The sequence below is a fragment of the Sus scrofa genome, chromosome 13 (genome assembly GCF_054392235.1).
Source record: "Sus scrofa isolate SSC_HxYL_T2T_F1_AM1 chromosome 13, Sscrofa_HxYL_maternal_Yorkshire_Landrace_v2.0, whole genome shotgun sequence".
Taxonomy (NCBI): domain Eukaryota; kingdom Metazoa; phylum Chordata; class Mammalia; order Artiodactyla; family Suidae; genus Sus; species Sus scrofa.
Window position 1 is genome coordinate 222810235 of NC_139395.1, and position 27996 is coordinate 222838230.

Here is a 27996-nt window from a genome sequence, read left to right on the forward strand (position 1 = left end):
TAGGGGGAAAATATATCACTTTATTTTAACATAGGAAATAAACTCGTCACAGAATGAGGACATCATGGGCTTCTCTTTTCTTCCACTTAATAAATACAAGTGAATAAAAATACTTTATTTTGCAGAGACCGCCTCTCTCTCTTCCCAGGGTTGCCTGGAAGCCCCCGCGGCCTCCCGCACACGGGCTGCCAGCTCCCTGCTGGGGTCCCTGTGGTGCCACTGGCCACACGCACCCCCACAAGCCATATTCTCGCCTCCACGCAGAGGGCTGGGTCCCACCCAACGCGCCTGCAGATGCTGCGCAGACTCCGCGCCGCGGCTCACCCCATCCCCTCCCAACACAAGTCCTCACACAGTTTCAGTGATTCCCTCCCGAGAAGGAAAGAATCTGATTCCACAGAAGCCCCAGGTGAAGGCCCCTCGGCAGGGGCCCCGACCACCAAGAAACCACGTGTGCGTTTCCGGCGAACAGACTCCCGGCCACGGCACATTATGAAAGGGAAAGGGAAACGTAAATGAAACGTGTGTCCATCCCTCATTTCAAAAATAGAAGCTCCTATTTAAACGGAACCTGTCTGCAACAGGCCGAATATGTGACCCTGCCTGCGACAGATCTGTTATTGCTTGTTGCGGAGGCTGGCCCCGCGGCTGGGCTGCCCGAGCTGGAGGACGGCCGGCCCTCGTCAAGGCCCCCCCTTGGCTGCGCGCCCCCCGCTCTGGGACACGGGCCCGCGCGCGGTCAGGCGGGGTCAGGCACGCCCCTGTGCTCTGTGCAACCTCGAGGCTCCTGCCCACTCCATGGTCCCCAAAATGGTTTGGCCCCCGAGTTAGAGCTCCTGCTGCAGCTGCCACGCGCCAGAGCTCACAACGCCCCAACTTCTAGCCTGGGGAAGAAGAGCTCCTGCTTCCGCAGAAGAAAACTCCGGTCTCAGCGCTGCCGCTCTCGGAACGCGTGGGGACCCAGACGCGAACGCAACCCTGTCCGATGCCAGCAGGACACGCCAGCCTTCGAGGCCAGCAGGACACTCGTCTGCGTACCCCGTTGTTCATTCACCCACATTTGAAAAAGGTATTTATTTCCTGAAAGTATTTCTAAATGGGATTATGCGTAATGCACGACAAAAGAAACATGTGAAAAATATGCCCAGATTGCAAGAAAACCTGCGTGTGAGCCAAAGCCCTGAAGCACAGTCACGTGCCCCTCCCGGGACAAGGGAGCGGGAGGCGCACGGACGCCCAGCCCCCTGCTGGGCCACAAGGCCCCGCAGCCCAGGAAGGAGAGCGGCCCTGGCTGGAGCCCCGGGGCGGCCTACACCCCTCCCGACTGCAGGAGGGAGGCCCGCGGGCCGGGAGAGGTAGTGGTGACAGCGGGAGGGTCTACCTGAGACCCCCGGGCAGGAGCAGCCGGCCCGCGTCCAGCTGTCACGTCCTGCAGGCGGCACGCAGAGGAGAGGACCGCGGGTTGGGAAGGGTGAGAGACTAGACGCTGTGGTTCTGCAAGCTTGCCTTTTTTGGTACCAGCACAGAGGTCACTGTCACCAAGCGTTCCGAGGAGAAACACCGGCCAGCGCCTGGCGGTGGGTCTGCCTGCGCGCGGGCGAGGCTCAGAGCCCCAGCGACTTCTGCACGATCTGCTTGGCGATCTTGTAGAACTGCTCGCGGTCGTCCCGCCACATCTTGGAGGCGTCCACGTTGGCGCCGCTCTCGTCGTTGGGCTCTGAAAGACAGGCAGAGGCTCCGCCTGGAAGGCTCGGACAGGACGGCGGCAGGACAAGGCCCTCCACCTCCCCGACCCCAGCGACCTTCCCGAGGGGACCCGGAGACGGCGCAGAGGGGGAAGGACCCAGGAGGTCTTTGAAGACAGGAGGCTTCTCCTGGGGGCGCTGGGAAGGGGCAGGTCCACCCACAGGGCTCCCACACTGAGCGTCCAAAGAGCCCACCCAGGCCCCCCGGCCCCGCTCAGGAGCAGGGGGCCCACCCGCACAGCCCGAGCGGAAGACCCCCCGCCCCAACCTGCTCGCCCTGCTCTGGGGGCTCCGGAGACCACTTCTCCCTCGGGGCAGCCGCCCTCCACCTCCACTGCCCGGGACACCCGGCCCCAGGATGCTGCCCTGGGCTGGCCCACTGCGGATGGCAACGGCCCCAGAACCCGAGCTGGGAAACACAGAGGCGGCTGAGGCCCGCGGGGAGGAAGGCGACACGGAGGGTCCGGAAGGCGCCAGGAGGCCACACCGCAGCGAACACTGACTGCCCTGAGCCCAGCGCGGCTCCAGCCCCGTCCCCACCTCAGCCTCTGCTCCGACCAGAGTGGCTCCCTCCCCCGCCCGGCCTTTCGCTCAATGCCCTCCCTCGGCAGGTCCCGCACACGTGGCCTCACGCTGGCGCTAGGCATGAAGGGGACACAGCAGAAGGCCTCCGAGAGCCACCACTCAGGGGCCCACAGACGGGAAGCCCACAAATGCCTTCAAGAGCTCCAAGGGGAGAAGGGGACAGCCAGGCAGGACGGCGGGATCCCGCAGGCCGCTCGGAGGATGCAGCACTTAGGGGACCCCGCCGGGCTGGGCTTGACCACTGCTGCTCCTGCCTGGCACTTCTGACATGGAGACCCTGGTGCCCGAAGGTGCCATGAGGCCCCAGCCGCGCGGAGCAGCACAGGCACAGGGGGGAGCAGCTGAGCAGGCAGCGTGCCAAGAACAAAACCTACGAAACTGAAAGGCGTCACAGCAACAAGTCTGTGTTGTTTGCAACGGTCGAACGCACAGCGACCTCTGAAAACAGGCCTTGGCCACGGTGCCGCAGCGGGGAGCCGCCCACCCTGTGAAGGCACAGGCGCACGCGGGGCCAGGGCGCCCCCGCCCCCCAGCGCTGACAACTCCCCCCTCCTGCGCGCCCACCTCACCCCTGGGAAGCTGCACGGGGAAGCGTGTCTCCCGGGCTTTCCGGCCGCTCCTGGCTCCCCGCGCCCTGCCCTGCTGTCACCTTGTCTCCTCCAGAGCTGACCCCACACCCTCCCCTCCGCCGCCAGCCCTCAGAGTGGACGCTCCCACGCCCCAAACCCTGCTCCCTCTGGGCCCCTGTCCCCAAGGCAGCACCCCTCTGCCCGGCAGCCAGTCAGGGACAGGGGTCACTGCACGCCGTGAGCTGAGCCTGGACCCTGTGCCCCCAGGTCTCTGCGACCCGCCCCCTCCTCTTGGCCCGGGACCGACCCTGCCAGCTTCAGGCGCTCAGGCGGCGGGGTCACCCTGCCCCCGGCCGGGCTCGGCCACACCACGTCCGTCCAGCCGGGGCCCTGTGACCGCTGGCAGCCCACCCAGGCACCTCGACCGCACCTGCTTCCCGTGCGATTGCCTACGTGTCCTCAAGTCCCCTCGGGAACTGGCCCAGGAGCCCCTGTGAGCCCTGGTCTCGGGATTGAGCACAGGGCCCGCGACCGCTGGTGCGCCTGGAGAGTTCCCTTAGAACGTGGGGCCTTACCGTTGGACCAGTGTCATATGGAGCTGCGCAGCCCAGGACCCGGTCTGCAACACAGCAGGCCCCCCAGGCAGTGCCTACTGAATGCAGGACGGGCCCAAGGTCACGGCCGCACGGCTAACTGTGGTCCCGTGATCAACACGGAGCCGCCTCTACAAGCCGCCGCGACGAAGGGCAAGCTTCGCTCGGGAAAGGGCGCGGTCAGCCCTCACCGCGGTCAAGCGACAGGCTGGAGATGAGGCCGGGGGAGGGAGGGGCCTTACCTGCCAGCATGCTCACCACCGACAGCAGGATCTTCTCCACGCTCTGCACGGGGCTCCACCGCTCGGCGCTGCTCTCGTAGCCCATGGGGTCGTCGCCCGGGGCGTGCAGGATGGAAATGCAAACTCTGCCGTCGGGGTAGACTGCGGGGTCGGGGCACGCTGGTGAGTCCGGGGCCGCCACCGCCAGGCACGCCCGCAGGCCCCGGAGCACAGCCGTCCAAGCCGGCAGCCTCCCCGCTCCGGGCCCGGCGGGGTCCCGGCCAGCACTCCCACCCCCTGCTCTGCACCCCAGCGACCCCTCAAAGCCGAGTGGGCCGTGCTGCTCCTCACGCTCACTCCCAGCCCCTGGGTGGAGCTCCTCAGACCGCAGCGCCACCCTCACTCCTGACCAGGAGGCCTGAGCTGCTCTGGCTCCTCCTTGTCTGCCTCCCCCCTCCTGGGGTGTCCGCACCGACTAGACCCCCACCTGCAGGTGCTCCCCTGGCCTCCGGTGTGACCCCATGGCCATCTGTCCTCCCTCGGGGCCGTCCCTGTCCCCACCTCTGACCACCTGCTCACCACTCCACCCCAGCAGCTCTCAGCCAAGCTGCTCGGTTATGTTCGTAAAATAGTTACAGACCGATCAATTTTTTCCTTCTTTTTAGGGCCACACCCGCGGCATATGAAGGTCCCAGGCCAGGGGTCAAATCGGAGCTGCAGCTGCCGGCCTCCACCACAGCTGCCAGCTCGTGGTCCGCCTTCTCCAAAGAAGGACTGTGTCTCAGCCCCCAGCACGCACACGGAGTCGACGCTGAGCTTCGAAAAGAGGGCAGGGGCCCTTCTCGGGGAGGAAGCTAACGGCCGACAGTTAACAACGACCACGGCGGCACTGAAGAGAGGTTCCAAGGGCGTGTTGGGCCTCCAGTCCCGGGGCCATCGGGCAGCCCCTCCAGGGGACGGGGACGGAGGCGCCTGGCGGGGCTCTCGGGTGGGGAGGTGCTGGCCGGGTGCGGCGGGGGAGGGTGTGCCCAGAGGGAGAAGCCAGAGACTGCAGGCGCTGCCAGGTCACTGTGGGTCCAGCCTTTACATCTGACATGCAGCAAAGCAGCGGAAAGGGAGTGGGTCCAAAGAAGTGAGCGCTCCGCTTGGACAGAAGAGCAGATTTTGCTCGCGTCCCGTCTCCACTGCTGAGATCGTGACTGTCGGCAGCGACATCACTCACAGGGGAAAATTACAAAAGCAAACCAAGGAACCACAGCCACAGGCGTGCCCGCTGTGGCGCAGTGGAAACGAACCCAACTAGTGTCCCTGCGGATGCGGGTTCGATCCCTGGCCTCGCTCAGTGGGTTAAGGATCTCGCGTGGCCGTGGCTGTGGCGCAGGCCTGCAGCTACAGCTCCCATTCGACCCTCGCCTGGGAACTTCCATATGCCAGGGGTGTGGCCCTAAAAACAAAACAAAACGAAATAAAAAACTGCAGCCACAAAGGGACCCCAATCCCTGACACTGTACTTCTCGACGTAAGCGCCGTAAATATGTTTCCATGGTCTTAAATATTCCTCTTTAAAATTAACTGTTTACTTCAGAACAAAAGATTTACAAGAAGAAAAAACCCCACCACCGCAAGAGTATCGCTGCTAACATTTTTCTGCTCTACGTCCAACCGTACACATTCGCATGTGCCTTTTTCAAAACATTAAACCGTAGCAAGCACACGGATCAGTGACCTGCTTCGCTTGTTCGTTTGTTCGCTGCAGCACGAACCTCGTTCCAGGTCACGGAACAGCACGCCAGGTCAGCCAGGTCACTTCCAACGTCTCCAGTGGCCCGGGCGGCGGATCTGTGCGACTCAGGTCACGCGTCCCCACCGCTGCGGGCCCGGGCTGCCCTATCGTTTCCCGGGTTAAAAACGGGGGGTGACGGAGACTGCCCCCCGGTCTCCTGCTCGGCCCCTCTAACAGCAGGTGGCCGGTCAAACGGCATCCAGTCTTATTGCCGTTAAACTGTCCTTCAAAGCTGAAGTCCCATCAACACCACCGTCAGCAATCTGCTAAAACGCAAACCCCAGGAGCCACACGAAGGGACCCGTCCTCGTCCTCGACAGCAGGGCCCCGGCGGCCCCCCGGAGCCCGCGAGCCACCGAGAGGGCCTCTCGAGCACTTACTGTTGGGGTGGAACATCTCACAGGTAAACCTCATCTTCGGAGGGCTCAACGGGTAATCCAGCGGGAAGCTCAGGACGGCCGGAAAAACCCCAAACTCAAAACAGGTGTCTTCGGGGCCCCTGGAAGACACAACACACACAGAACTTCAAGGGAGACGCTGCATCCTCTACCCGCTTTCTTCGCGTGAGTGACGGAAACTTCGACGGCTTGACAAAGGCACATGGAAAGGCCCCTGGTGGTCCTGGTGAGCCGGCACCTTCTGCTCCGCGGAAGGCAACCTCACCGCCCCAGTCCGGCCTGGTCTGATCACGAAGACCAGGTCCCAGCAGCCGTCACACAGAACGGCGAGCAGCCCTCGAGAAGCCGCGGCCAGAGAAGAGAACGCGGGCCAGCACCGCCAGCGCCGAGGGACGGGGTTTTTCTGTCTGTGGCACAATCACCCTTTAGGACGGGGATAGACAGCACGGCACGGGTTAGAGCAAGATTCCACGGCAGGAAATGAACGGGGGGGGGTTAAGGGCTGTTATTTCAAAGGCTATTTTGAAGTCGTGAAAGCGCCCGAGAAGTGGTTCTGTAACCTAAAGTAACAACAGCCCGCAGGGATCCTCGGGGACACTCGCTGGAAGGGCCAGGCGTGCACACGTGCACTGGCCGCAAGCCCTGACCTGCAGGCCTGGGCGCGTGCCACGTCCTGCACCGACACGGTCGCCGGAGTCCTCCCTGTCGCCAGGCACGCGCCTGCCTGGGTTAACGTCCTCCTCGTGTGGAAAACGGCGGCAACGGGCCGCGCCCCTTCCAGACGCCTGCCCCCACATTGCACAGACCCCCCCGGCCCTGCCCCGCAGGCCGGACACGAGGCCCCAGCTCGCCTCGTCACAGAGGGAACGCCGCCTCCCCCACAAAGGTCACTCATCACCAGGCATCGGGGGTGTTTTTGAAAAGCCTAACCCGTCTTTCCTGCATAAATGTCTGAGGCAGAACTGCTGACTGTCAGCTACAGACACGGACCTGGAGCGGCGACCCCGGAAGACCCATCGATCGGCGAGTCAGAGGGATGCGGTGCTTCACGCGGGCAGCGGGGGCGGCCCTCCCAGGACCACCTCCAGGGCCCCGCGTGACACACCACCTCCACGACACGGCGACCAGCACAGGGGGCCGAGCCCGCAGCTCTGCAGAGCGGTTCAAAGGACAACAGGGTCCCAGAGAAGCGGTGCGGCTTTCTCTGCATTTGGTAACAACACCCAGGGGGTTCGGTGGCACCAGGGCCATGGATGCCGGCGGCGGGGGGGCAGGTAAAATGTCAAAACAAGAACAAGGCGAAAAGTGTTTGCGGAGCCAACCTGTTCTCAATTTAAGACACAGATCTTGATTCTGAAAGCTGTCCCTGCTACGTCTGGGGAAGCCAAGCGTGAAAAGCTCCTTTGTTCCGAGGCATGTGTGTGACTGACAGCAGTGCCCAGAGCCTTGGCCCGGAGCCAGGACGCAGCGGGAGCCTGTCCCTCGGAAGCGGGGTCAGCACAGCCGGCAGGTGGGGAGCTGCGGCCTCGCCTCGCCCCACGGGTGGCGGACGGCGGCCCCCGTGCTGGCGCTCCATGCGTCCTCCGGCGGGAAGGCGCGCGAAGCACAGCTGTCACCTCCCCAAGGGTTAAGGGACCCCGCCTGGGCCCTCGGTCAGCTCAGCAGGAGTCCGGAACACAAGCGCTCCGGCCGCGACCCCGAGGCCTGGGTGGCAGGCGGCACCTGCCCCGCAGGCTGTTGGCGCGTGAGGCTGCGGCCCGGCCGGCAGCCAGCGCAGCCAGCGCGGCATGTGAGCAGGAAGGGAGTCTGGGCAGCGCTCCTGGCTGAGCCACGTGCTGTTTGCGCCTCTCTCTGAAAACAGGCCTGTGTTTCTCATAAGAGGGCTTTCTTCACAATGAAACAAACGAAACCCACTGGGTGGTCTGCAGCTTCAGGAGCATGATGGAGCATTTCCTCAAGTGCTCCACGTCCTAGGCAGCAAAGCTCTCTGCCAGGGCTCTGGGTCGCTACTGGTGTGACCCTGGGGTTTGTTTCTCATCCAGAACGCCCGCTGCCTCGGCCTGGCGTGCAGGTGTGCCCATGGCAGGTGCGCCCCGTGGGCAGCGGCGGCGTGGCGGCCGCCCGCCTGGAAACCGCTCTCGAGCAAATTCCTGAACCAACGCAGGGAGAGGTCGTGAATGCTATTTTTGGACAAGTTCTACTTCCGTAACCCAGGACAGCCTCACTGGCCTCGCACTGAAGACCGCCTGGCCTGGAAACCTGCAGGAGGGAAAGGGCAGTGCGAGCGGGGAGCAAGGACGCCAGGCTGCCCCGAGGCCAACAGACCCCCAGAGCCGCAGAGCCCGGACCGAGGGAAACAGCGACCCCGACTCTTCAGAGCTGCGCCAAATGCAGGGCTGCTTTCCGAACCTGGCGCTGGGGCGACAGCACGGTCAGCAGGGCCCAGGCTGTGGGACGTCACACCGAGTCCACTCGGGGAAGAGGCGCCAGGAGCCAGCGCGGGGCGCAGCACCTGCGGGCTGAACCCCACGGGCCCAGCCACGCTCGCTCCCGCCCAAGGACAGGGCCCCGCCACCACGCACCGCCGCGAGGGACCGTCACGCAGAGACAGCACACGCGGGAGACAGCCGAGCTCCGTCCTCCAACACGAAAGGCGGGTGAAGAGCCGCGCTCCGCTCTCCAAGCAGCTGCGCGGAGCAGCGTGCGGGGAGCAGCGTGCGGGGAGCGGGGAGCAGCGTGCAGGGAGCGGGGAGCGGCGAGCGGCGGGCCCGGGCCCGAGGGAAGCTGGCGAGTCGGGGCGGGAGGGGGCCGGCACCGCCAGGCCCGTTCCAGGAGGGCAGCAGCAGGCGCACGGCACTCCAGCTGCGGCAGGGGTGGAGGAAGCTGTTCTGGCGCTGTCGTCTCTTCCAGGTTTGTCACAGCGCACGGCCATAACGTCGCAAACATACACACATCAGGCTTTAAAGAGAGGAGGCTGGAAATCCACTCACCAGCCTGTAAACTGGAACTCAATCACTAAGGGACGATAGTTCCCCACGGTGCCAACCCCTGACCTGCAGGACGGCTTCCGAGACGCCGTCCCGGTCCAGGGGCCGGCTGTCACCGCGAGGGCCGCCACCTCCCTCCTGCACCCTCTGCTCCCAGCCAACCTCGAGCCTCCCCCAGGCAGGTGAGGTGCAGGATGCGGCCTCCAGGAGCTCAGGACTCAGCCCCGGTGGGCGCTGCTGAGCCTCTAAGGCTGCAGTCGCTGGGCTTCGGCCCAGGCTAGAGACTGAAGGGGCCTGCTGCAGGGGGGGTCGCCCTGCCGGCGTTCCGGGGAGAGGGCCCCCGCTGCTTGTCCCCTTGGGAGCTGGGTGGCGTCCCTGGGGAGGGACCCAGACGGCCGCCTTGCTGTGTTTTGCCCTTCCGCTGCGCTCTCAGCACCCATGGAGCCCTGGCGCAAAGGAGCAGTGCTGAAAACACAAGGAGGACGAGGACGGGCGCGTCCATTTCGGAAACCACAGCTGCGACACGTACCGTCTTCTCCGTTACAATCACCGTCCAGATTAGCTCTGCCCCAAAGGAGCCCACAGTTATCTCCTCATTTTTGCCGGCAACAGTTCAGTCCCTGGCCTCGCTCCGTGGGTTAAGGATCTGGTGTTGCCACGAGCTGTGGTGGAGGTCGCAGATGTGGCTTGGATCCCGCATTGCTGTGGCTCTGGTGTAGGCCGGCGGCTACAGCTCCGATTAGACCCCCAGCCTGGGAACCTCCATATGCCGCGGGAGTGGTCCTGATAAGACAAAAAAAAAAAAAAAAAACGGGCAAAAGTTCTTAAGTTCACCAAAAACCGTACGTGAGTGGATGATAAACCCGTGAAAAGATGCTGGGCACCACTGGGTTTAGGGAAACGCAGGCCAAATCCACAGTGAGGCCCCTCACTCCCAGCAGACCACGCCGGCAGGTGAGGAAGTGGGGAAGCGAAAACTCAACGGCTCGGGTGGGGACCTAAGATGTGACCGGTTCCAGCAGATGCTGGACCTAAAGGGAGGCTCTGCTCTGGCGACTCCATGCCCGCGTGTCGGGCGGAGGAGGGGAGCCCGTCCGCAGACCCATCGCAGTGCCCGCAGCAGCCGCACCACCTCGACAGCTGTGAGGGCCGGTGGCCACCTGCACGTGGCCGGGGAGCAGGCGAGCCGCCGTGGCCGGGTCACGGGGGACACGTCCGTGCTGAGGGGGAGCGCAGAGCCAGGCCGCGCAGACGTGCCGTCGTGGGGTTCCGTGTGCAGCACCAGTCCAGGAAAGGCAACTGGACAGTCGGAGGGCGCATGAGACGTGCCCCGGCTGAGGGCGCGAGGGGACTGAGGCCACTGGCACCAGGACTGGCTGGCAATGCTCCAAAGCTGAGCTGCGCTGAGGAGTGCAGGGTGCTCGGAGCCTAATCTACCAAAACCATGGACGTGTACCCGCGCAGGGGTTCGACCTACGGCCATGCCGTCTTCTGAGCCTCCGGCCACACCAGGGTTTCTGGACCCCGGCAGGGCAGGCGGGGCGTGTGGCGCTCTCCCCGGCTCCCTGAGGTGACAACCACAGACTCTGCCCAAGGTCCCTCAGGGCGAGGCCGTCCCCGGTGACAACACTGGTTGAGACCCGTCGGCCACCGTTTGCCTGAACCGCCAGTGCTGCAGCTCCGCACATCACTCCGGACGAGGCAGACCCGCCTGTTTCCTTCGCGGGGAAAGGGGGGGAGAGGAGGCCACGGCCCGGGGATGACAGTCGCAGGGGCGGAACGTGGGTCAGAGCACAGAGGCGGCCAGTCCCAGGCGTCTGCTTTCAGGCTGCAGGTTTACCTGGCGGGCACGGCCCTGACAGCCAGGCTTCTGATCTAAAGGGAGGCCACCGGGACCGTGGCTTCACACCCAGCGTGGGCCAAGCGGAGTCCAGGAGCCTCGTACCCGCAGGTGTGAAGCAGCTGGGACCCTGGGGCACCAGCTGGTGGGGATGGAGTCGGCCAAGGGGCCCCCACCACGCGGGGAGGGAAGGGCCTGCTCATTCCCGGAGGCCATGGAGCCTTGAGAGGCTGGCGCGGGACAAGAACGGGGCAGGGCTCCAGGGGCTCCCTTTCTTTCCCAGCCGTCCTGCCCCGCAGGGCCGCCTTCCGACAGAAGGGCCGTCCCCCCCCACAGCCCCCACACCACAGCCCAGGGCCAGCGAGGCCGCGTGGGCCATGGAGCTGGAGGAGGTAGGTGGTGAAGCCGCTTGTCCAAAATGGTGCTGAGCCTCTGTTCTGTCCAAATAAATGGAGGTCAGAGAGGCAGGGTGTAAAACCAGGACCACAAAGCCAGCCGGCCACACCCAGCGCAGGGCCCACGCCCCGTGGGTCGGACTGGGAAGCCCCAGCCCCTTCCTACCGGGTCACAGGTTCAAACACCACCACAAGCTCAGCCCCGAGGCCCTGGTTCCCTCTCCTTTTAATCAGAGAGCGGGCAGGGGCGATTTTATCACTGTGGCTAATCTGTGTGTGGCCCTCCTGGCCCCTCCTCTTGCTCTTTCGGGGTGGAGACGATGCGGGGTCCCCTGGGACACGCCTGTGTCCTCAGACGAGGGCCCTCGGCATCTGCTCCCCAGACATCTGGAAAGACGGCCTCTTCACCGCGCAGCCGAGAAGAGAGGCGGCCCGCAGACCAGCACTGCTGCAAAGGCCGCCGGCTCCAGACGCCCAGGAAAGGAGGCAAGCCCGGTTTCTAGAAACCCTCCCAGGGCAGGGAAGAAGCTCTGAAGACAATCGAATCAACAGAGGGAAGAAAACCTATCAGGAAGGAGGGAAACCCAGCCAGCTGCCTGCCAAAATGGCAGGGCGAGACAACTCAACAGAAGGACAGTTAATTCCTTAATAGATGTTTTCAGCACATTTGTAAACGGCCCCTTGTTTGTGGAAGGATCTGGAACAGGCCCCAAATCCACAAACTCCCCAGACCCCGAAGCAGGGGAATTCCACACTAACGCAAAAGCCTCACTCAAACACCAACGTGCTCTCCCGAAAAACAGCTCCAATGTCTTTTTAAGACAAGTTTTCAAAATATTGGTTTAATTTTATATTGCTTGTCTGCGAGTCATAACAGTTACTCTAACAGATTCCTAACAATAAACCCATTTTAAAAAACCACCCTGGAAGGCTCGAGCGTCCCTGTGAGGCTTCTTCGGCGTCGGCCGTGATGCAGAGACAGCAGGACCGTCAGAGGCCCGCTGACCCCCGCACCCCCAGGGCCTTCCAGGCTCCGCGCCCCACCGTGGGGCCCGCTCCCCGGGGCCGCGCCTGCGTCTCAGGAACACAGGCAGACGCGCAGGACGTAGTCCATGAAAAGAACAGGTTACAAATCAAGCGCCTGTCACATGACCCGTCTCCCTAAGAACGAGACGCTAAGCTGACCCCAGCACACAAGGCCCTGTTCCACCAAACAAAAGGCAGGCTGCGCGGGAGACCCCCCACCGCCCACTTCCTAACGGCTTTGGGGACGGGACACGGCACAGCTTAGACACAGACAGGCTGTGAGGCCATCCTCGTGCCAGAAACACTGAGAGAGAAGGCGTGGGCGCCCAGAGCAGCAACGAGGGAAACCTCTCTGTTCAGGAATGCGCCAGGTACCTGCGCTGCTGAGCGTTTATTAATGATTTTGAAAACAATCTGCTTAGCAAAAAACTCATTTTCACACCAATTTTCGTGTCTTAACCTCAGCGCCACAGACAACACTTAGCGGCAATTCGTTTTTCTGACTGAACGTGACACAAGCGCTGGGCAAACGCGGGACACCCGAGGAGGCCGGAGTTGCCACCTGGCCTGCAAAGGGCCCCTCCTTCCAGGCGCCCCCACCACGGGGCCTCTCAATCCATCCACCCACCCGAAACCGCTCTGGCTAATCACCCCTCATGCTACCGGTGAGGGTAGCGCAGCTGAGTGTAATAAACGCCACCTTCCTAAATTCTGCCTAAAACACAGCAAGTCTAACATGGCCAAGAACTGCACATCCAAGGTAGAAAGAAGAGAAACAGGGAGTTCCTGCCGTGGCTCAGTGGGTTAAGAACCTGACTACTATCCACGAGGACACAGGTTCGATCCCTGGCCTCGCTCAGTGGGTTAAGGACCTGGTGTTGCCGTGAGCTGTGATGTAAGTTGCAGACGCGGCTCAGATCCCGCGTTGCCGTGGCCGTGGCGGAGGCCGGCAGCTGCAGCTCTGATTCGACCCCTAGCCTGGGACCCTCCATATGCTGCAGGATCGGCCTCGAAAAGCAAAAAAAAGAAAAGAAGAAAGAAGGAAGGAAGGAAGAAAGAAGAGAAACAAAGGGCCCAGGTCTTTGGCCAAAGAACACTCTGAAATCAGGGGTCCATTCGACTCCTTCCGAGCAAAGTGACCACAAGTAAAAGAAACCTCATGAAGTCCCATCAGGATCTCTCTAGAACAGCACCAGGAACCACACTGCTCACCTTGAAACCAAGCCACATCCCGAGTCAGGGACAAGGGAAGGCCAGACAGGGGACTAGAAAAAGGAGCGGCAGCAGAGGAGGGGACTGAAGCCGGGCTCAGAGGTGGGCAGGGCCCAGGCTGTACCAACAGGCCCAGGGTGCGTGACCCCCCCCTCCCCCCGGCGTCAGAGCCCCAGGCTCGCGGGGACTTCTTGAAGCCACGGCCCATTCCATTTAAGGCTAACGCAGCACAGCCAGACCACAAACCTGCTTATTTTGCACCACGAGAACTATAAATACGACTAGGTCTGAGGAAACACCGCCGCTCCGGGTGGAGCAGCGGTCCTGCTCCTTTTTCTGCTTCCAGAGCGGCAGACTCGAGGAAGGCGCGACAGAGGCAGCACGCTCGGCCTCGCTTTAATGGGGACACACTAAGCAGCGGGCCTGACGTCCACAAAAGCTTGAAACCCAACCCCACACACGATTAACTCACATGATCAACGCCTCCCATTCAAAGAAATTCTCTTCATTCATGGGGCCTGCAGGGAAAGAAGAAACAGCACATTTCAACTGGGAAGGCAGGCAGCTGCGGTGGTCAGAAATTACGAAGAGGCGGATGTCACACTATCTTACCTGCCACAATTCCTTCCGGGGGATTCAGTGTTAATTCTGTAAAATTAAAAAGGAAAACCATTAGGAAAAAGAACGACCACGACGTTGCATTTTAACAAAAAAACTTTTAAACTTTTAAATTTAAAAATCCAGAGCATATAAGACTCTAAATTGCTCCAGTACGTAAGCACACACAGTGACCGATGAAATTCTGCTTGTGCCTCGTGCAGGCCTGCCCCGGGTGCACGTCTGATCCACACCAGCCAAGGGCAGTGTTTTAGAACCGCGGCCTTTTCACGTTACCATGAGGACGCAGACAACGTGTGAGCTCTCTTTGCAAAGCCCTCCTCTGGGTGTTCTGACCAAGCTCACAAATCAAACGCGGTTATTACCTCCCAACAGACCGGGATTTCCCGTCATGCTGAGCCGTGGAACAAACCTTTCTGAGTGTGCAAACCAGAGACACGAACCCGCCCTGAGGTGTCAAAAGCCCAGCACCATCAAGCCCATCAAGCCCCAAGCGGCCTCCAACATCACGCTGCAAAACCCGCGAGCCCCACGGACGTGCGGTTCCGCGAAGGTCAGACTCCAGCACTCACGGCAGAAACAGGGAGCAAGCAGCCAGCAGCTGCCCTTCTCAGCAATTTAAGGAGGCCAGCAGCTGTTCAAAGACTCGAGGCCCAGCCCCGCCGCCCGGAAGCCTCGGAGGACTGTCCTCCCCAAGCCGGGCCCCCTCGCTTGGTCCACGGGAGGCTCCAGAACGAAGCCGCAGCTGTGCCCCAAGCCGGCAGGGAGCACTTTGGGAGAGAGAAGCGGACACGGGCGGAAGGGCAGCCACAGGCGCGTGGGCCCCGGCCGGTCGGGGCCATCACCGGTAGGAAACACCAAGGGAGCCGCAAACCCAAAAGCGCATCCCCTGTAGAGACACGCAATTAACAATTCCTGGCAAAACAAACACAAGGCATGAGGACTGGAAACAAAGAAACACAACCATCATTATTCACAGATGCTATGCTTCTCCACGTGAGTGCAAAAAATCTAAATACAAACTATGAGAAGAGGGAGTTGGCCAAAGTTACTGAATACTAGGTCAAGACATATAACTGAACTGTACTTCTATATATTAGCAAGTTAAAAAAGGAGAGCCTAAAAAAGAAAACAATTATAATGGGAAACATGTGGAAATAAGCTTTTTAGGAGTTCCCGTCATGGCGCAGTGGTTAACGAATCCGACTAGGAACCATGAGGTTGCGGGTTCGGTCCCTGCCCTTGCTCAGTGGGTTAACGGTCCGGCGTTGCCGTGAGCTGTGGTGTAGGTTGCAGACGCGGCTCGGATCCCGCGTTGCTGTGGCTCTGGCGTAGGCCGGTGGCTACAGTTCCGATTTGACTCCTAGCCTGGGAACCTCCATATGCCGCGGGAGCGGCTCAAGAAATGGCAAAAAGACAAAAAAATAAATAAATAAATAAATAAGCTTTTTAAAGATGTGTGAGATCTTTAACAGAATGGAACATATTAACGAAAAATTCAAACGACCTTAATGCATAGAAATAACCGTGCCCACAGACTAAGAAGGCCAATCTTGTAAAGTTATCCATCCTACGAGAGCCGAATCTACGGATCCAGCGCAACCTCGGCCAAAACCCCAACAGGTTCTCCTGCTTGAGCTTGACAAGATAACTCTAGAACATACGGAAATGCAAATGACCAAGAAGAGCCAAGACATTCTTTAGAAACAATAGGCCAAGAGCTCCGTCCACGGGCTGTCGAGACTCACCCAGAGCAGAGTAAGGACGGCAGCGTGACACCAGCAGAGCCCAGCAGAGGGACAGAGAGCGCGGGTGCCCAGAAGAGGCCCTCAGTCGGCCAGCAGGGCAGCGCCGCAGAGCAGGGGGAGGGCAGCCTTGCCACGAAACGGTGCTCGTCTTCAAGGCCAACACAGCAAAACCTTTGCCCCGTCTCCCAGCCCACACAAAAGCAACGCAAGAGAGAGACGGACAGGAGCCATGCTGGAGAGAGCACACCGGGGCCTCTGCCCCAGGGCCCTGCAGGGCTCCTAGTAAGTCCCCTGGGAAAACGCCTGGCAGGAGCCCCGGGACACCTCTAGTCCAGACGAGGCGACGGGGCTCCTGGCCCCAGGGAGACCAGGCCGCACGCTGCAGGGAAAGGGAGGGGACTGGAAACGCAGCTGATGACGGATCACGTCTTCCCAAGGCAGCCTCCACAAACCCCCGGGCACAGGGCCTCGGAGCTCCCGGGCGGTGAGCGCGTGGCGGGCTGGGCGGGTGGGGCCCCCGCAGAGAGCGGGGAAGCGCCAGGCCTCCCCACACCCGCCCCCGCCCGGGGCTCCCGAGTTCACCCTTTACGGCACACGGCACACGGGTGACCTACTGAGTCAGACGTTGCTCTGCGGTCTGTGAGCTGCCCTGGCGAGTTAATCAAATCTGAGGAGGGTCCCGGGAACCGCGAACTTACAGAGACGGGTCAGAAGCAGAGGTGACAACCTGGATTTGCAACGGACATGGGGGCGGGACGGTCCCGTGGGACCGCAGGACACCCGGCTGGTACGCCTGGCGTGGGGAAGGCCCCGCAGGTCTGCCGTGAAGGAAAGAGACGTGAGCTCCCAAACAGGGCGAAGAACAGCCCGGTCACCCGGGAAGACGGGAGGCAGGTGCGCACGGGCAGGCCGCTGCCACGGCGGGGCGGGCAGCAGACAGACCACGACAGACGCGGCTCTCCAGCCTCAGCCGCGCCCGCCTCCGTCCCGTCGGAAGCGAAGGCCAGTCACCTCAGCCGACTGACACATCTGGCGGCGCCACGTTCAGCAGCGGGATGGCTGGTGCGTCGCTGGGGGGGGGGGGGGACCAAGGCCAAACGGCTCGGTCACGCCCCTCGGCAACAAGTGCGGCTGCTGCGAATGAACGGTCTCAACGTGCGCTTGGAGACCCCGCGCCGCCGCCGCTGACCACCACCACCCCCCGGGGGGGAAGGGACGCGGGTCTCCCGGCCGCTCCGTGAACACACAGCCGCCGCGCGGGTCACCTGTGAGCCCTCGCCTGCGAGGCAGGGCGCCTGGAGGGAGCGGGCCCTCGGGGGCCACCTGACTGCCCACCCCGTTCACGAGGGGGGCTCACACTGCACTTCTGCTGCTCGCTTTGGGGCTGCGAACCCGCCCTGAGCGCTCGTCCCTCCCAAAACTCCACTGACTCACTTAACAGCCACCGCATGCGGCAGCTTGATGTGGGATCTCGTTCCCCGACCAGGGACCGAACTCAGGCCACTGTGGCGAAAGGGACGAGTCTTCGTCATCAGATCACCAGGGAACGCCCACTGTGTTCTTCTTCTTGAGTCTCAGGACCCCCCCGAAAAGAAATGCACGTTATCTACCTGAACACAAAGCACAGAGGCATGTGCTCAGCTAGTAAAGACGACACCAACGACGTCCTCTTCTCACCCAAGGGATAATCGCGCCCTGGGGACCCTGAGACCCGCCGCGACCCTCTCCGGGAGCCACCCCGCGGCTGCGTCAACCCGCCCCACCGCTCCTCGGGCGCAGCAGGGGCCACGAGGCCTGAGGAGGAGGGCCTGGGGCCTGGGCGGCGGCTGCCCAGCTGTGCCGAGACCTAACGGGCAGCGCGTGTGAACTTGAGCCACAGGCGCTGAGGACGGGGAGAGTCGGACTCGCGGTCAGGCGTGGGGCTTGAACCCCGGGAGGGGCTCTGCGCCGGGCAACCCTGGCAGAGAAGCAGCTTCCGGGGGGAAGAGTCTAGTTCTGAAAACGTCAACTTAAGATGCTCGTAAGTCACTGAAGTGCGGACGGTCTCGGAGGATCGGGGCCTGACACCAGAACCCCGAGAGCAGCCCAGCTGGACACGGCCATCAGGGCGCCTCGAACCCGGACCTGGGTGGTGACCAACAAAGGCTCCGCTCTGCCAGCCCCGGGGACTCGTCTGTGAGCGTTCCCACAGCTGCCGTCACAGGCCCACGGGGCCCCCTCAGGAAAACCGCCCTGGTCTGATACAGGCGCGGATGAGGGAACTGACAAATGAGGCCACGAGGAGTGGACAGCAAGGGGACCGGAGTCCCTTCATCTCTTCATGGGTTACCCCGCCTCTGTCTCCTGCAGTTTTGTTATTTCTAGTTTTACTAATCGGACCTGGTCTGTTTCGTCGATTTTCAAGCTTTTTACGGACGTCTGTTGCGTGTGCCACGGGCACGAGCACGGAGAGCATGGCATCCTACGGCCCCTTCCAGCCCCTGGGCAGCAGGAGGGGCTGTGCAGAAGCAGAGAGCTCCCCCGATCAGGAAACGGAGGGACAGCGGCGGGAGGGGAAACACAACAGCGGGAGAAACTCTGGGAATTACAACCACCTAACTGTCTCTGCCCTGTTTCTTCCTCCGTCAGGAAGCCGTGCTGGGAGCAGAAAGCATCCCTTTCCCCGGGTACCCAGCTGCTCCCTAAGCTCGGGGCTCCGCTGGGCGACACACCCACTCGAGACCTCAGGGCTCGGCCGCCTTCTGCCCTCGCCGTGGGCCGGTGCATGAACAGTGTGACCCGCCCACACGGCGACAGCGACAGCGGGGCACAGCCTGACACCCGTGACCCTCAGAGCCCTGGGGACACCGGGCCGAGCAAGAACCGACGCAGAGGCCCCACACAGAGGGACCGGCGTGAGTCTCCACGAGAAGCAAAGCTATCGAGGCAGGAGCGAATCCGCCGCTGCCAGTGGCCAGAGCCAGGCAAGAGGGAACTTTCCAGAGCAAGGGCAGCCGCGCGGCGCACACGGCGTTGATGCTGCGCAACAGGAGACACTTGCAAAGCGCAGGGTGGTATATTTGAAACTGGCATGTTTTATACTGTGTAAATTTTATCTCCATAAAGCTGACCCCCAAAATTAATCTGTGGTTTTACGAAACAGAAAAAAATAAATCTCCTTGAGGATACTCAGGAGAATACCTCCATGCTCTTAGTATAAAGACGTATTAAACAGGGTTACCTGCAAAGTTAATCATAACCAAAAAGCACTAACCATGGAGTGCCCGTCGTGGCGCAGTGGATAACGAATCCGACTAGGAACCATGAGGTTGCGGGTTCGGTCCCTGCCCTTGCTCAGTGGGTTAAGGATCCGGCGTTGCCGTGAGCTGTGGTGTAGGTCGCAGACGCGGCTCGGATCCCGCGTTGCTGTGGCTCTGGCGCAGGCCGTCAGCTACAGCTCCAATTCGACCCCTAGCCTGGGAACCTCCAAATGCCGCGGGAGCGGCCAGAGAAATAGCAAAAAGACAAAAAAAAAAAAAAAAAAAAAAAAAAAATAGCACTAACCATAAAGGAAAACACTGATAAAGTTAAGAACTTCTGAAAACAAAAAACATATTCAGAGCACATCTTTCAGAGAACGCAAAGGTGAGCCCTGGAGAGAAAGACGACACTGACCACAGAGACAACCAACATAGGGCTTCGAGCTGAACTTCGAAAGGCTGCCTCACAGTATAAACACTGCCAGACCCAAAGAAAAATCCATCTCAAGCCTTGAACAGGCACGTCACAAACACACAGAAAGACATCTGATTGGTCACTAAACCGAAGACAAGGTGTTCGACCCCATTCACTGTGGGAAACGCAAACTAAAACCAAAACCAAAATCGCAGCAGCAGCCCCAGGAGAATAACCCAGTCGCCACGGCTAACGGGGAGGGCTGGCCGTGACGTGTCCACAGAGGGAAGGAGCCACAGAAACGCAAGGCTGGGAAGAGTGGAAACCACTTTGAAAAGGAAGTTGCTTTGCCTGCCATGACCCAGAACCTCCTCTCCGGGGTATAAACTCACAGGCACACGCACACCGGCAGCAAGAGACCCGCCTGCGGATTTTCGGTGGGCTTTTTAATCTGTCTGTCTGTTTGCTTTCTTACTGATGTCGACGTAGAAGACTAGCTTCAGGTTCTGGGCAGCAACCACCCTGGATGGAAACAACGCCCTGGAAAGGCCCTCCGAAACCTCTGGGAGGCAGAAGGTGCTGGGCGGGACGGAGGCATATCTGTCACATCCGCAGGCTCCCAGAGCGAGGGCACGACTGGAGGCGGACCCAGGCTAGCAGCGTAGCAAGAGTCAGGGGAGGTCACTGGGAGAGCACAGGGCACTCGAAGTGCTTCCACTGCCACACAAACACTGTGCCAACGGGTGGTTTCGGAGCAGGCCTGTGTCTCTGTGGCACTACACGGTCCACGACGGAAAAGCACAGCGTTCCAGGCTCCTCACAGGACCCTTTGACTACAGGTGGGATTCCCTCTTCTTCACCACCTGCTTCCTGCTGGCAGCGGAAGCTCTGAGGAGGTGCACAGGCCACAGAGCACAGGCTTGAGCACCCACACTGGGCCAAGGACTGGAAGTAGCCAACCGCTAATCACACATCAACAACGAAGACCAGCTATGCGGAGTGCCCGTCGTGGCACAGCAGAAACAATCCGACGAGGACCCATGAGGTTGCGGATTCAATCCCTGGCCTTGCTCAGCGGGTTAAGGATCCGGCGTTGCCATGAGCTGTGGTGTAGGTCGCAGCCTCGGTTCGGATCCTGAGTTACTGTGGCGGTGGTGGAGGCCGGCAGCTGCAGTTCTGATTCGACCCCTAGCCTGGGAACCTCCATGTGCTGCGGGAGCGGCCCTAAAAAAGAAAAAAAAAGGAGAGAGATCAGTTACACCTCTTCTCCGCCAAGCGCTCTTCAAGGGTGGAGTGAGCCAGACAAGGCCATGCCTTCCACGTGGAGGAGGGGACCCAGAGACCCAGGGTTTCTGAGGAGCACAGTGAACAACAGAGTGAAGTGACAACAAGACAAGGCCAGCGGCCAGGAAAGGCCTGCTGTGCAGGTGGTACTGGAGGGGGGCTCTTTCTTTAACGAGGTGTAACTCACATGGACCCTTACGCTCATGCCATGCGTGTTACAGGGAGATTCCCCAATTGCACACACCGTGAAATGACAGCACAAACACCACCCACCATCACAGAGTTTCAAATGCTCTCTCTTGTGATGAGAACTTTGAAGATCTATTCTCAGCAACCGTGTGCAACACAGCATCATCAACTCCAGTCACCGTGCCCTAAGTGCTGTCACCAAGACACACCCCCTTATGAGAAAAGCCCCACACAGATCAAAGCAGATGAGCTGCAAAGTGCTAAAGAGGGCGGGGGACACAGTGTCAGTGGGAAGGGAGCTGGGAAAGGAGCCCCTGAGCCTGGAGGAGGCGCTGACGTTAAGAGTGGACCTCAGGAGCTCCCGCTGTGGTGTAATGGGATGGGCGGTGTCTGCAGCACCAGGGGGCACAGGGGGTTAAGGGATCCGGCACTGCCTGAGCTGCAGCATGGGTGGCAAGTGTGGTTCCAATCTGCTCTCCACCCTGGGACACCATACACCAGGAGTATTCAAAAGAAAAAAAGGTGGGCCTCATTCCCCAGGTGCGGGGCTCCCCTGGGAGCTTCTCTCTGCGCACAGCCCCCTCCAGGGTGGGGCAAAGTCTCTAAGCCGCAGCCGGAGAAATGCCCCCTCCGGCAGCTACCCACCCGCATCCTTGGTCAAGAGCGGCACCTGCTGGTCAGCAAAGAATTGCAGCAACCGAGTTCTCCAAGCAGAGGGATGGTTTCTGGACTTAACGCTGTTTCCTTGTTGTTTTGCTTCTAAAACACACATACGCAACCATACAGTTTCATGTTTAATGACAGAAACCTCAAAAAGAAATAAAATCTTAAAGTCAGAGAAATTCGCAATGACCATTCTTTGCCACTGAGTCCTTGAGAATGTTAATCGGTTAAAAACACTGTTTCGGGAGCTCCCGTGGTGCTCGGTGGTTTAACAAACCCGACTGGCATCCATGAAGATGCGGGCTCGGATCCCTGTCCTTGCTCAGTGGTGTAGGTTGCAGATGTGGCTCGGATCCTGCGTTGCTATGGCTGTGGTGTAGGCCGGCGGCTGCAGCGCCAATTGGACCCCTAGCCTGGGAACCTCCATATGCCGCAGGTACGGCCCTAAAAAGACAAAAGACAAAAACAAACCAAAAAACCCATTGTTTTAAATAGCGGCGAGAAAAACAGACACCACAGGGAGTTCCGCAGCGATCTGCTGGTTAGGATGCAGCACCGTCACTGCTGCGGCCCACGTTCAAGCCCTGATCTTGGAACTGAGATCCCACGTCAAACTGCTGAACGCTGTGGCCAAAAAAAGAGAAAAAACAGACACCACACAAGATGAAATACTAATATAAATTCCGACCCAGCAATCCTGTTTCTCAGAACCTACTCCATGGATACACTGGTAAAAATAAGAAAAGACACATGCATAAAACTATTCATCTCAGGCCTTTTTATAACAGCAAAAAACTGGCAACAACCCAGATGTCGATCAACAGGGGACCAGTCAAACTGCGACACCTCTCCCGACGGCACACCTTGCTGCTGTGGAAGGGAAAGACACACACCTCTGTGTGCTGGCGCAGAACGACCTCTAGGGCAGAGCACAAGACAGAAGGCAAGTGAAGCTAGGCGTGTAACGAGGGCCTTTGATAAAGCCAAGTGAGGACCTGGGATGAGCCCTAATGCAGCCCGACAGGTGTCCACCAAAGGAGCTGAGGACACAGACGCGCAGAGACGGCCCGTGAGCACACAGCGGGGAGACGGCCTCTGGAGGCACCAGCCCTGCCGCCCCTGGACCGCTGACTGCGAGGACATAGCCTCTGTGCTGTAAGCCCCCACGTGTGCGGTGCGTTGCCACAGCAGCCCAGGCCAACTAACACGGTGCCCAACTGGGTGGTCACGTGCAAGTCACTGCAGATAAAGCTTGACGGCGACCTCCCGCCACACACACCCCTTCACTCGACATGGGCCACAGACTGAAATATGCGAGCTGAGAGCACCATCCATGGGCGACACCCTCAGGAAGCTCACGTTCAGCGATGACTTTCACACTAACACGGAAAGTAAGACATGTCGGTGTGCCCGTCGTGGCGCAGCAGAAACGCATCCAACAAGGAACCGTGAGGTTGCGGGTTCCATCCCTGGCCTCGCTCAGTGGGCTACGGATCCGGCGTTGCTGTGGTGTAGGAGCTGTGGTGTAGGTCGCAGACACGGCGGGGATCTGGCATTGCTGAGGTTGTGGTGTAGGCGGACAGCTGTAGCTCCGATTCGACCCCTAGCCTGGGAACCTCCATATGTCGAGTGTATGGCCCTAAAAAGACAAAAAGACAAAAAAAAAAAAAAAGAAATGTTTTAAAAGTCAATTCACTGGACATCCCTGAAATTTTTTAAAACTTTCTGCTCTTTCAAAGGCACTGCTGTGAAAATGACACGGGAACCCTGGCATTCACAGGCCAGAGCGTTTCCAGCAGCAGAGCCGTGCCGCCACCCACCCGCGGGCTTCGCAGCTGACAACACTGCACACGAGAGACAGACACAGGGCAATGGCATGTCTCGTACCACAATTTTTCAAAAAAGGCAAGCCGCAACCCAAGGGAAACTATTCACAAACTCTCTAACGAAAGACTTGTGCTTGCGTTACATAAACAACTCTTACAACTTGATACGCAAACTCAAAAACGGAGCATAAAACTCAAGACACGTCATCAGAAAAGATATACGGATAGCACATAAAAACATGAACTGACACTCAACATCATTGGTCATTAAGGAAATGCAAATTAAAGCCACAATGACACACCACCACACAGCCAACGGACCGGCTGCCAACTTTAAACGGCCCATGCCAGGTGTCAGCCAGTCACGGAGCCCCTGGAACTCTGATGGCCTGGGGTGGGGAGGCAGAGCGGCACAAACACGCAGGAAAAGCGTTTGTTAAAAGAAGCACACACTTCACATGCGACGCAGGTATCTACCCACGAAACCAAAGTGTATTTCCACAGAAAGACAGGTACACAAACGTCCGGGGCAGATGTCTGTGCGAGGGCCACCTGGAGGCCGGCCACCCGAAGGCCCAACGCAGCGAGCCGCGGCCCCCGCCACCATGGAAGGCTCCTCTGCAGGGAAGCCAGGGGCCCGGGACACCAGCAACAACCCCGGCGAGTCACCGACGGACAGGCGTCTGCCGAAGGAAACGCTGAACGACCCGGGGAGCGATGTAAGTGGATGGGCCACGGCTGGGGCCTGGGGCCGCAGGACGAGAAGGTCAGGCCGGAGCGCCGAGAGGCAGCGGTGACCTCAGCATCCCGACAGCGGCCACGGCTTCGCCGGAGTGTGCACGTCCATACACTTAGCAAACGTGTGCTTGAAATGCAGCAGCTACTGCCCATCACACCCAATCAAACTGCCCTTAACCAGGTGACTGGGAAAAAGACACCACAAAGCTTCAAAAAACAAGGCAGGAGTTCCCGTTGTGGCTCAGCAGAGACAAATCGGACTAGGCTCCTTGAGGATGCAGGTTCGATTCCTGGCCTCGCTCAGTGGGTTAAGGATCCAGCGTGGCCGTGAGCTGTGGTGTAGGCCGGCAGCTGTAGCTCCCATTTGACCCCTAACCTGGGAACCTCCGTGTGCCATGAGCGTGGCCCTAAAAAGCAAAGCAAAAAAAAAAAAAAAAAAAAAAGTAAGATGAAAAACAAACAAGAACGAAATGCTTGTAACGCACATAACCGACCAAAGACGAGGAAGTGAAAAGGAGCAGGGAACTGACAGAGAACTCCTACGCCCCAACAAGAGCAGACCACCCCGCAGAAATGGGCGCAAAGGCACGGACGGACCTTCCACCAAGGGAGAACCACGGACTGCCTCCAACCACGAGGGGACGGGCCCCTCGACTCTCTCGTCGGGCCCTCCGAATGACAGCGCACCGGCGGGGCACTGACCCTGCTGCGGCGGCGAGCAGCCCGAGGGAGCGCTGTGCGGGAACACCATGCGGGGACACGCGGGGAGCCACTTCCAGAGAGCTGACCCGGGGGCACCGGCGCTGCGTCACAGCCAGGTCCACGCTGGGCCCAGGCGCCAGAAATGCCCACGGCAACCGACGTGCAGCGTAAGCTACAGGCCCGGCAGTAACGTTCACAGAATGCGACGGCTCTGGGCAGTGAGAAGAGCCGTGTGCTCAGCGTGAAGGACTTGCGGGAACAGCGCTGAGCCGAGGTTCAATCTGCAGAGGCGGGTGCGGACCCCACTTCCACTCAGGGTAAAACAGGCAGAGAGCGTGCCTGCTGTGAGGAGGACGTGACGTGACAGGCCTCCAGAGAAAGGGAAGAGGATGCACAGCAGTCCCGCGGTGCCCCGGGGGCAGCACCCGCCCAGTGCTGCTCAGGTCCTGCTTCTTAAGCTGCTGTCACAGGAGCAGAGGGTCCCTTGACGACTGCGTGTCAACGTACACCTTTTGTTTCTGTCTTTTTAGGGCCGCACCTGCGCCTATGGAAGTTCCTAGGCTAGGGGTTGAATCAGAGCTATAGCTGCCAGCAGTTCCCGTCGTGGCTCAGTGGTTAACGAATCCGACTAGAAACCATGAGGTGGCGGGTTCGAGCCCTGGTCTCGCTCAGTGAGTTGAGGATCTGGCCTTGCTGTGAGCTGCAGTGTAGGTCGCAGGCGCGGCTCGGATTCTGTGTTGCTGAGGCTGTGGTGTAGGCTGGCGGCTACAGCTCCTATTAGACCTCCATATGCCACGGGTGCAGCCCTAAAAAGACAAAAAAAAAAAAAAAGAGTTACATTTGCCTGTTAGTGACAGGAAGGATGACAGAAACGGGAAGGACAGGCCAAGTCTGGGGGTTCAGAGAGGGCGAGGAAGTGGCAGCAACACCGTCCGTGGGGCTGGAGAAATGTGCCAGGGTGGAGGAGTTGGGGATCTCACAGAGGCAGACGGGCCAGAGCACAGAGCATCTGCGGGGTCCCTGCAAGGGCTTCCGGGCAGAGTGACACGATGCGACCGTGTGGCGCAGAGAAGCAGTGGGCGCAGGAGCAGAGGCATCTGCGCTGCAGTTCCCCGGGCCGGAGGCTGGCTTGGACTCAAATCAACAGATTACGTGTGGCACAAGCACGTCTCCCAGTCAAACACCAGGCGGGAAGAGGAAGGCCGTGGGTGCCGCCACCCAGAGGGAAAGACGGTGGGGCGACAGTGGGGCAGGAGCCCCAACTTCAGAGGAGGCCAGATGGTGAGCGTCACTCACACGTTTATTTTGGAGGGCCCGCCTCTGCAACACTGCGGTCTGCTCAGGCCAAACACCAATGCTCCCTGCACAGCGCCTCTGGGAAGGCTTAGGAAACCGAGACACCTGCACAGTACTGTTAGCTTTGCTGCACCCATTGTCGACGCTCATTTTCCAGTTTCTCCCGAAAGTGTCCTCGGTGTAACGGTAACAGCCACAGCTAAGACCAGGGACAGCCACCCAGCAGGTACCTGGGAAGCACTCCTCTGCACGGGTGAGGGCAAGGGCGGAGGCCAAGGTCAGAGAATTAATAAGCAGAGGCAGGTCTGAGCCGCCGGCGGGCTCCCGCCCTGTGTGAGGCCAAGCAGAACACTTTCAAACCCGAGCGCAGCCAGGGCTGGCCTCTCCCCGCGACTCCTCCCGGGAGCCTCTGCTGCAGAAGGGGGTCTGCGCAAGGCTGCCGGTTCTCGCTTCTCCCGCTGCGCTCCCCAACGGTGAGGAAAGGTGCTGCCTAAGGAGGCACGAGGGTTTTCCCAACACTACCCAGGAAGGATGGCAGGTGGCCTTGCTCAAAAACGGCTCCCTTTGTGACGGAAAACTCAAATCTGACTTTTCACCTCAAACTCATCACACTGCGCTTTTCTCTTAACGTTTCTTTGCTAACTTCTCGATAGGCCACTTGGGCGTCCCCTCTCCGGCCACCGCACGTTCACGAGGCCGGAAAGAGAGAGTCACTCAAAGAGCCAGAGACGGAAACGAACGAGCCCGGACTGGGCGCAACCATCCGGGCTTCCCGTCCAGCGCGGCGCCGCGCCGGCCGATCCTGCAGGTCCGAGGTTCGCAGGGGCCGCCGGTGCCCGGACAAAACCCGCCCCGACGGCGCACAGACGAGCCCGTCCCGGGGGTGGGCGGAGCGCGCGCTACACCACGGCCGCGGGGCCGCCGCGAGCAGCAGGGAAGGGGGGGCGCCGGGACCCGGGGGGAGCGGGGCGCGGGGGTCGAGGGGGGCGTGGGCCGCCGCGAGCAGCTGAGGGCGGTGTGCAGGGACCCGGGAAGGAAGGGGGCGCCGGGCCGGGCGGCGGAGGAGAGGGCCGTCCCGGGAGACCGGGCGCGCGGGCCCCGAACTCACGTTTGTACTCGGCCATCAGCCTCTTGAGGGCCGTCCCCGCCATCGTCAGGGTAACAGCTGTGCCGTCGGCCTCTCCTCAGCGCTCGTCCCTCCCACCCAGCGCCGGGACCGCTTCCGGGGCACCGGAGCCCTTCCGGGGCGCGTGCGCGGCGGGAAGGGCGGGGCGCGCGCGCGGCGGGGAGGCGCGGGGCGCGTGCGCGGCGGGGAGGCGCGGGGCGGGCGCGGACTCCGGGGCCCGCCCTCGACCGCAGCCCGAATCCTGGCTCTGAGTACCTGGAGGGGAGGCTCCACAAGGTTTCGGCGCAGCGGCGCCCGGCCGAGTGTGCGAACTGCCTGCTCCGTCCTCGTGGCCTCAGGGCGGTCCCGACGGCGGGGAGGGGGCAGGAGGGTGGAGGGCAGAGGGTGGGGGACGGCGCGGGCGGGCGGCGGCCGGCCCGCTGGAAGAGTGGGGTTCACATGGCTTACTTGCTGAAAGTACCAGGAGAAGGGGAAGAAAGAAGATACCGCCAGTCCGGTGGGCTACAATGCACACGCTGGCACATGGACCGTATCGGGGCTCGCTCGCTGCCCCCACCCCTGTGTCATTCAGAGGAGGTGACTTTGAGGCCCAAATGCAGTTAAAACGAGAAGGTCCATGGAAGACCTTTGGTGCCCCTGTGGCTACCCTCACGGTTTTAGGTTTTAAGTGAGAAGATTGGCGATTGGGGTGGCCTTATTCCGTGTCGGTGTTTCTGGATTCAGCTTGGCCAAGAGAGGAGCTTTGGGAGACAGGAGGGAGCAAAGCAGCAGCCCGACAGCCCCGACCTCCACCACAAC

At 60.7% G+C, this 27996-nt stretch overlaps 1 protein-coding gene across 5 annotated transcripts; it reads right to left on the bottom strand.

Moving 5' to 3' along the window:
- On the bottom strand, positions 1-27996 carry UBE2G2 (ubiquitin conjugating enzyme E2 G2). 5 transcript variants are annotated; one of them, XM_084992317.1, is made up of 6 exons: positions 27454-27996; positions 13967-14002; positions 13827-13872; positions 5877-5995; positions 3735-3875; positions 1-1717 (listed from the first exon to the last, which is right to left on the bottom strand). In XM_084992317.1, exons 3-6 carry the CDS (start codon positions 13865-13867, stop codon positions 1605-1607), a joined length of 414 nt encoding a protein of 137 aa, XP_084848443.1. In that variant the 5' UTR covers positions 13868-13872; positions 13967-14002; positions 27454-27996; the 3' UTR covers positions 1-1604. The 5 variants fall into 5 exon arrangements, with proteins under 5 accessions (XP_084848443.1, XP_003359057.1, XP_084848444.1 ...); XM_003359009.5 differs by lacking the exon at positions 27454-27996 and adding an exon at positions 27181-27278; XM_084992318.1 differs by lacking the exon at positions 27454-27996 and adding an exon at positions 27181-27278 and having other exon boundaries at positions 5877-9641; positions 12955-13872.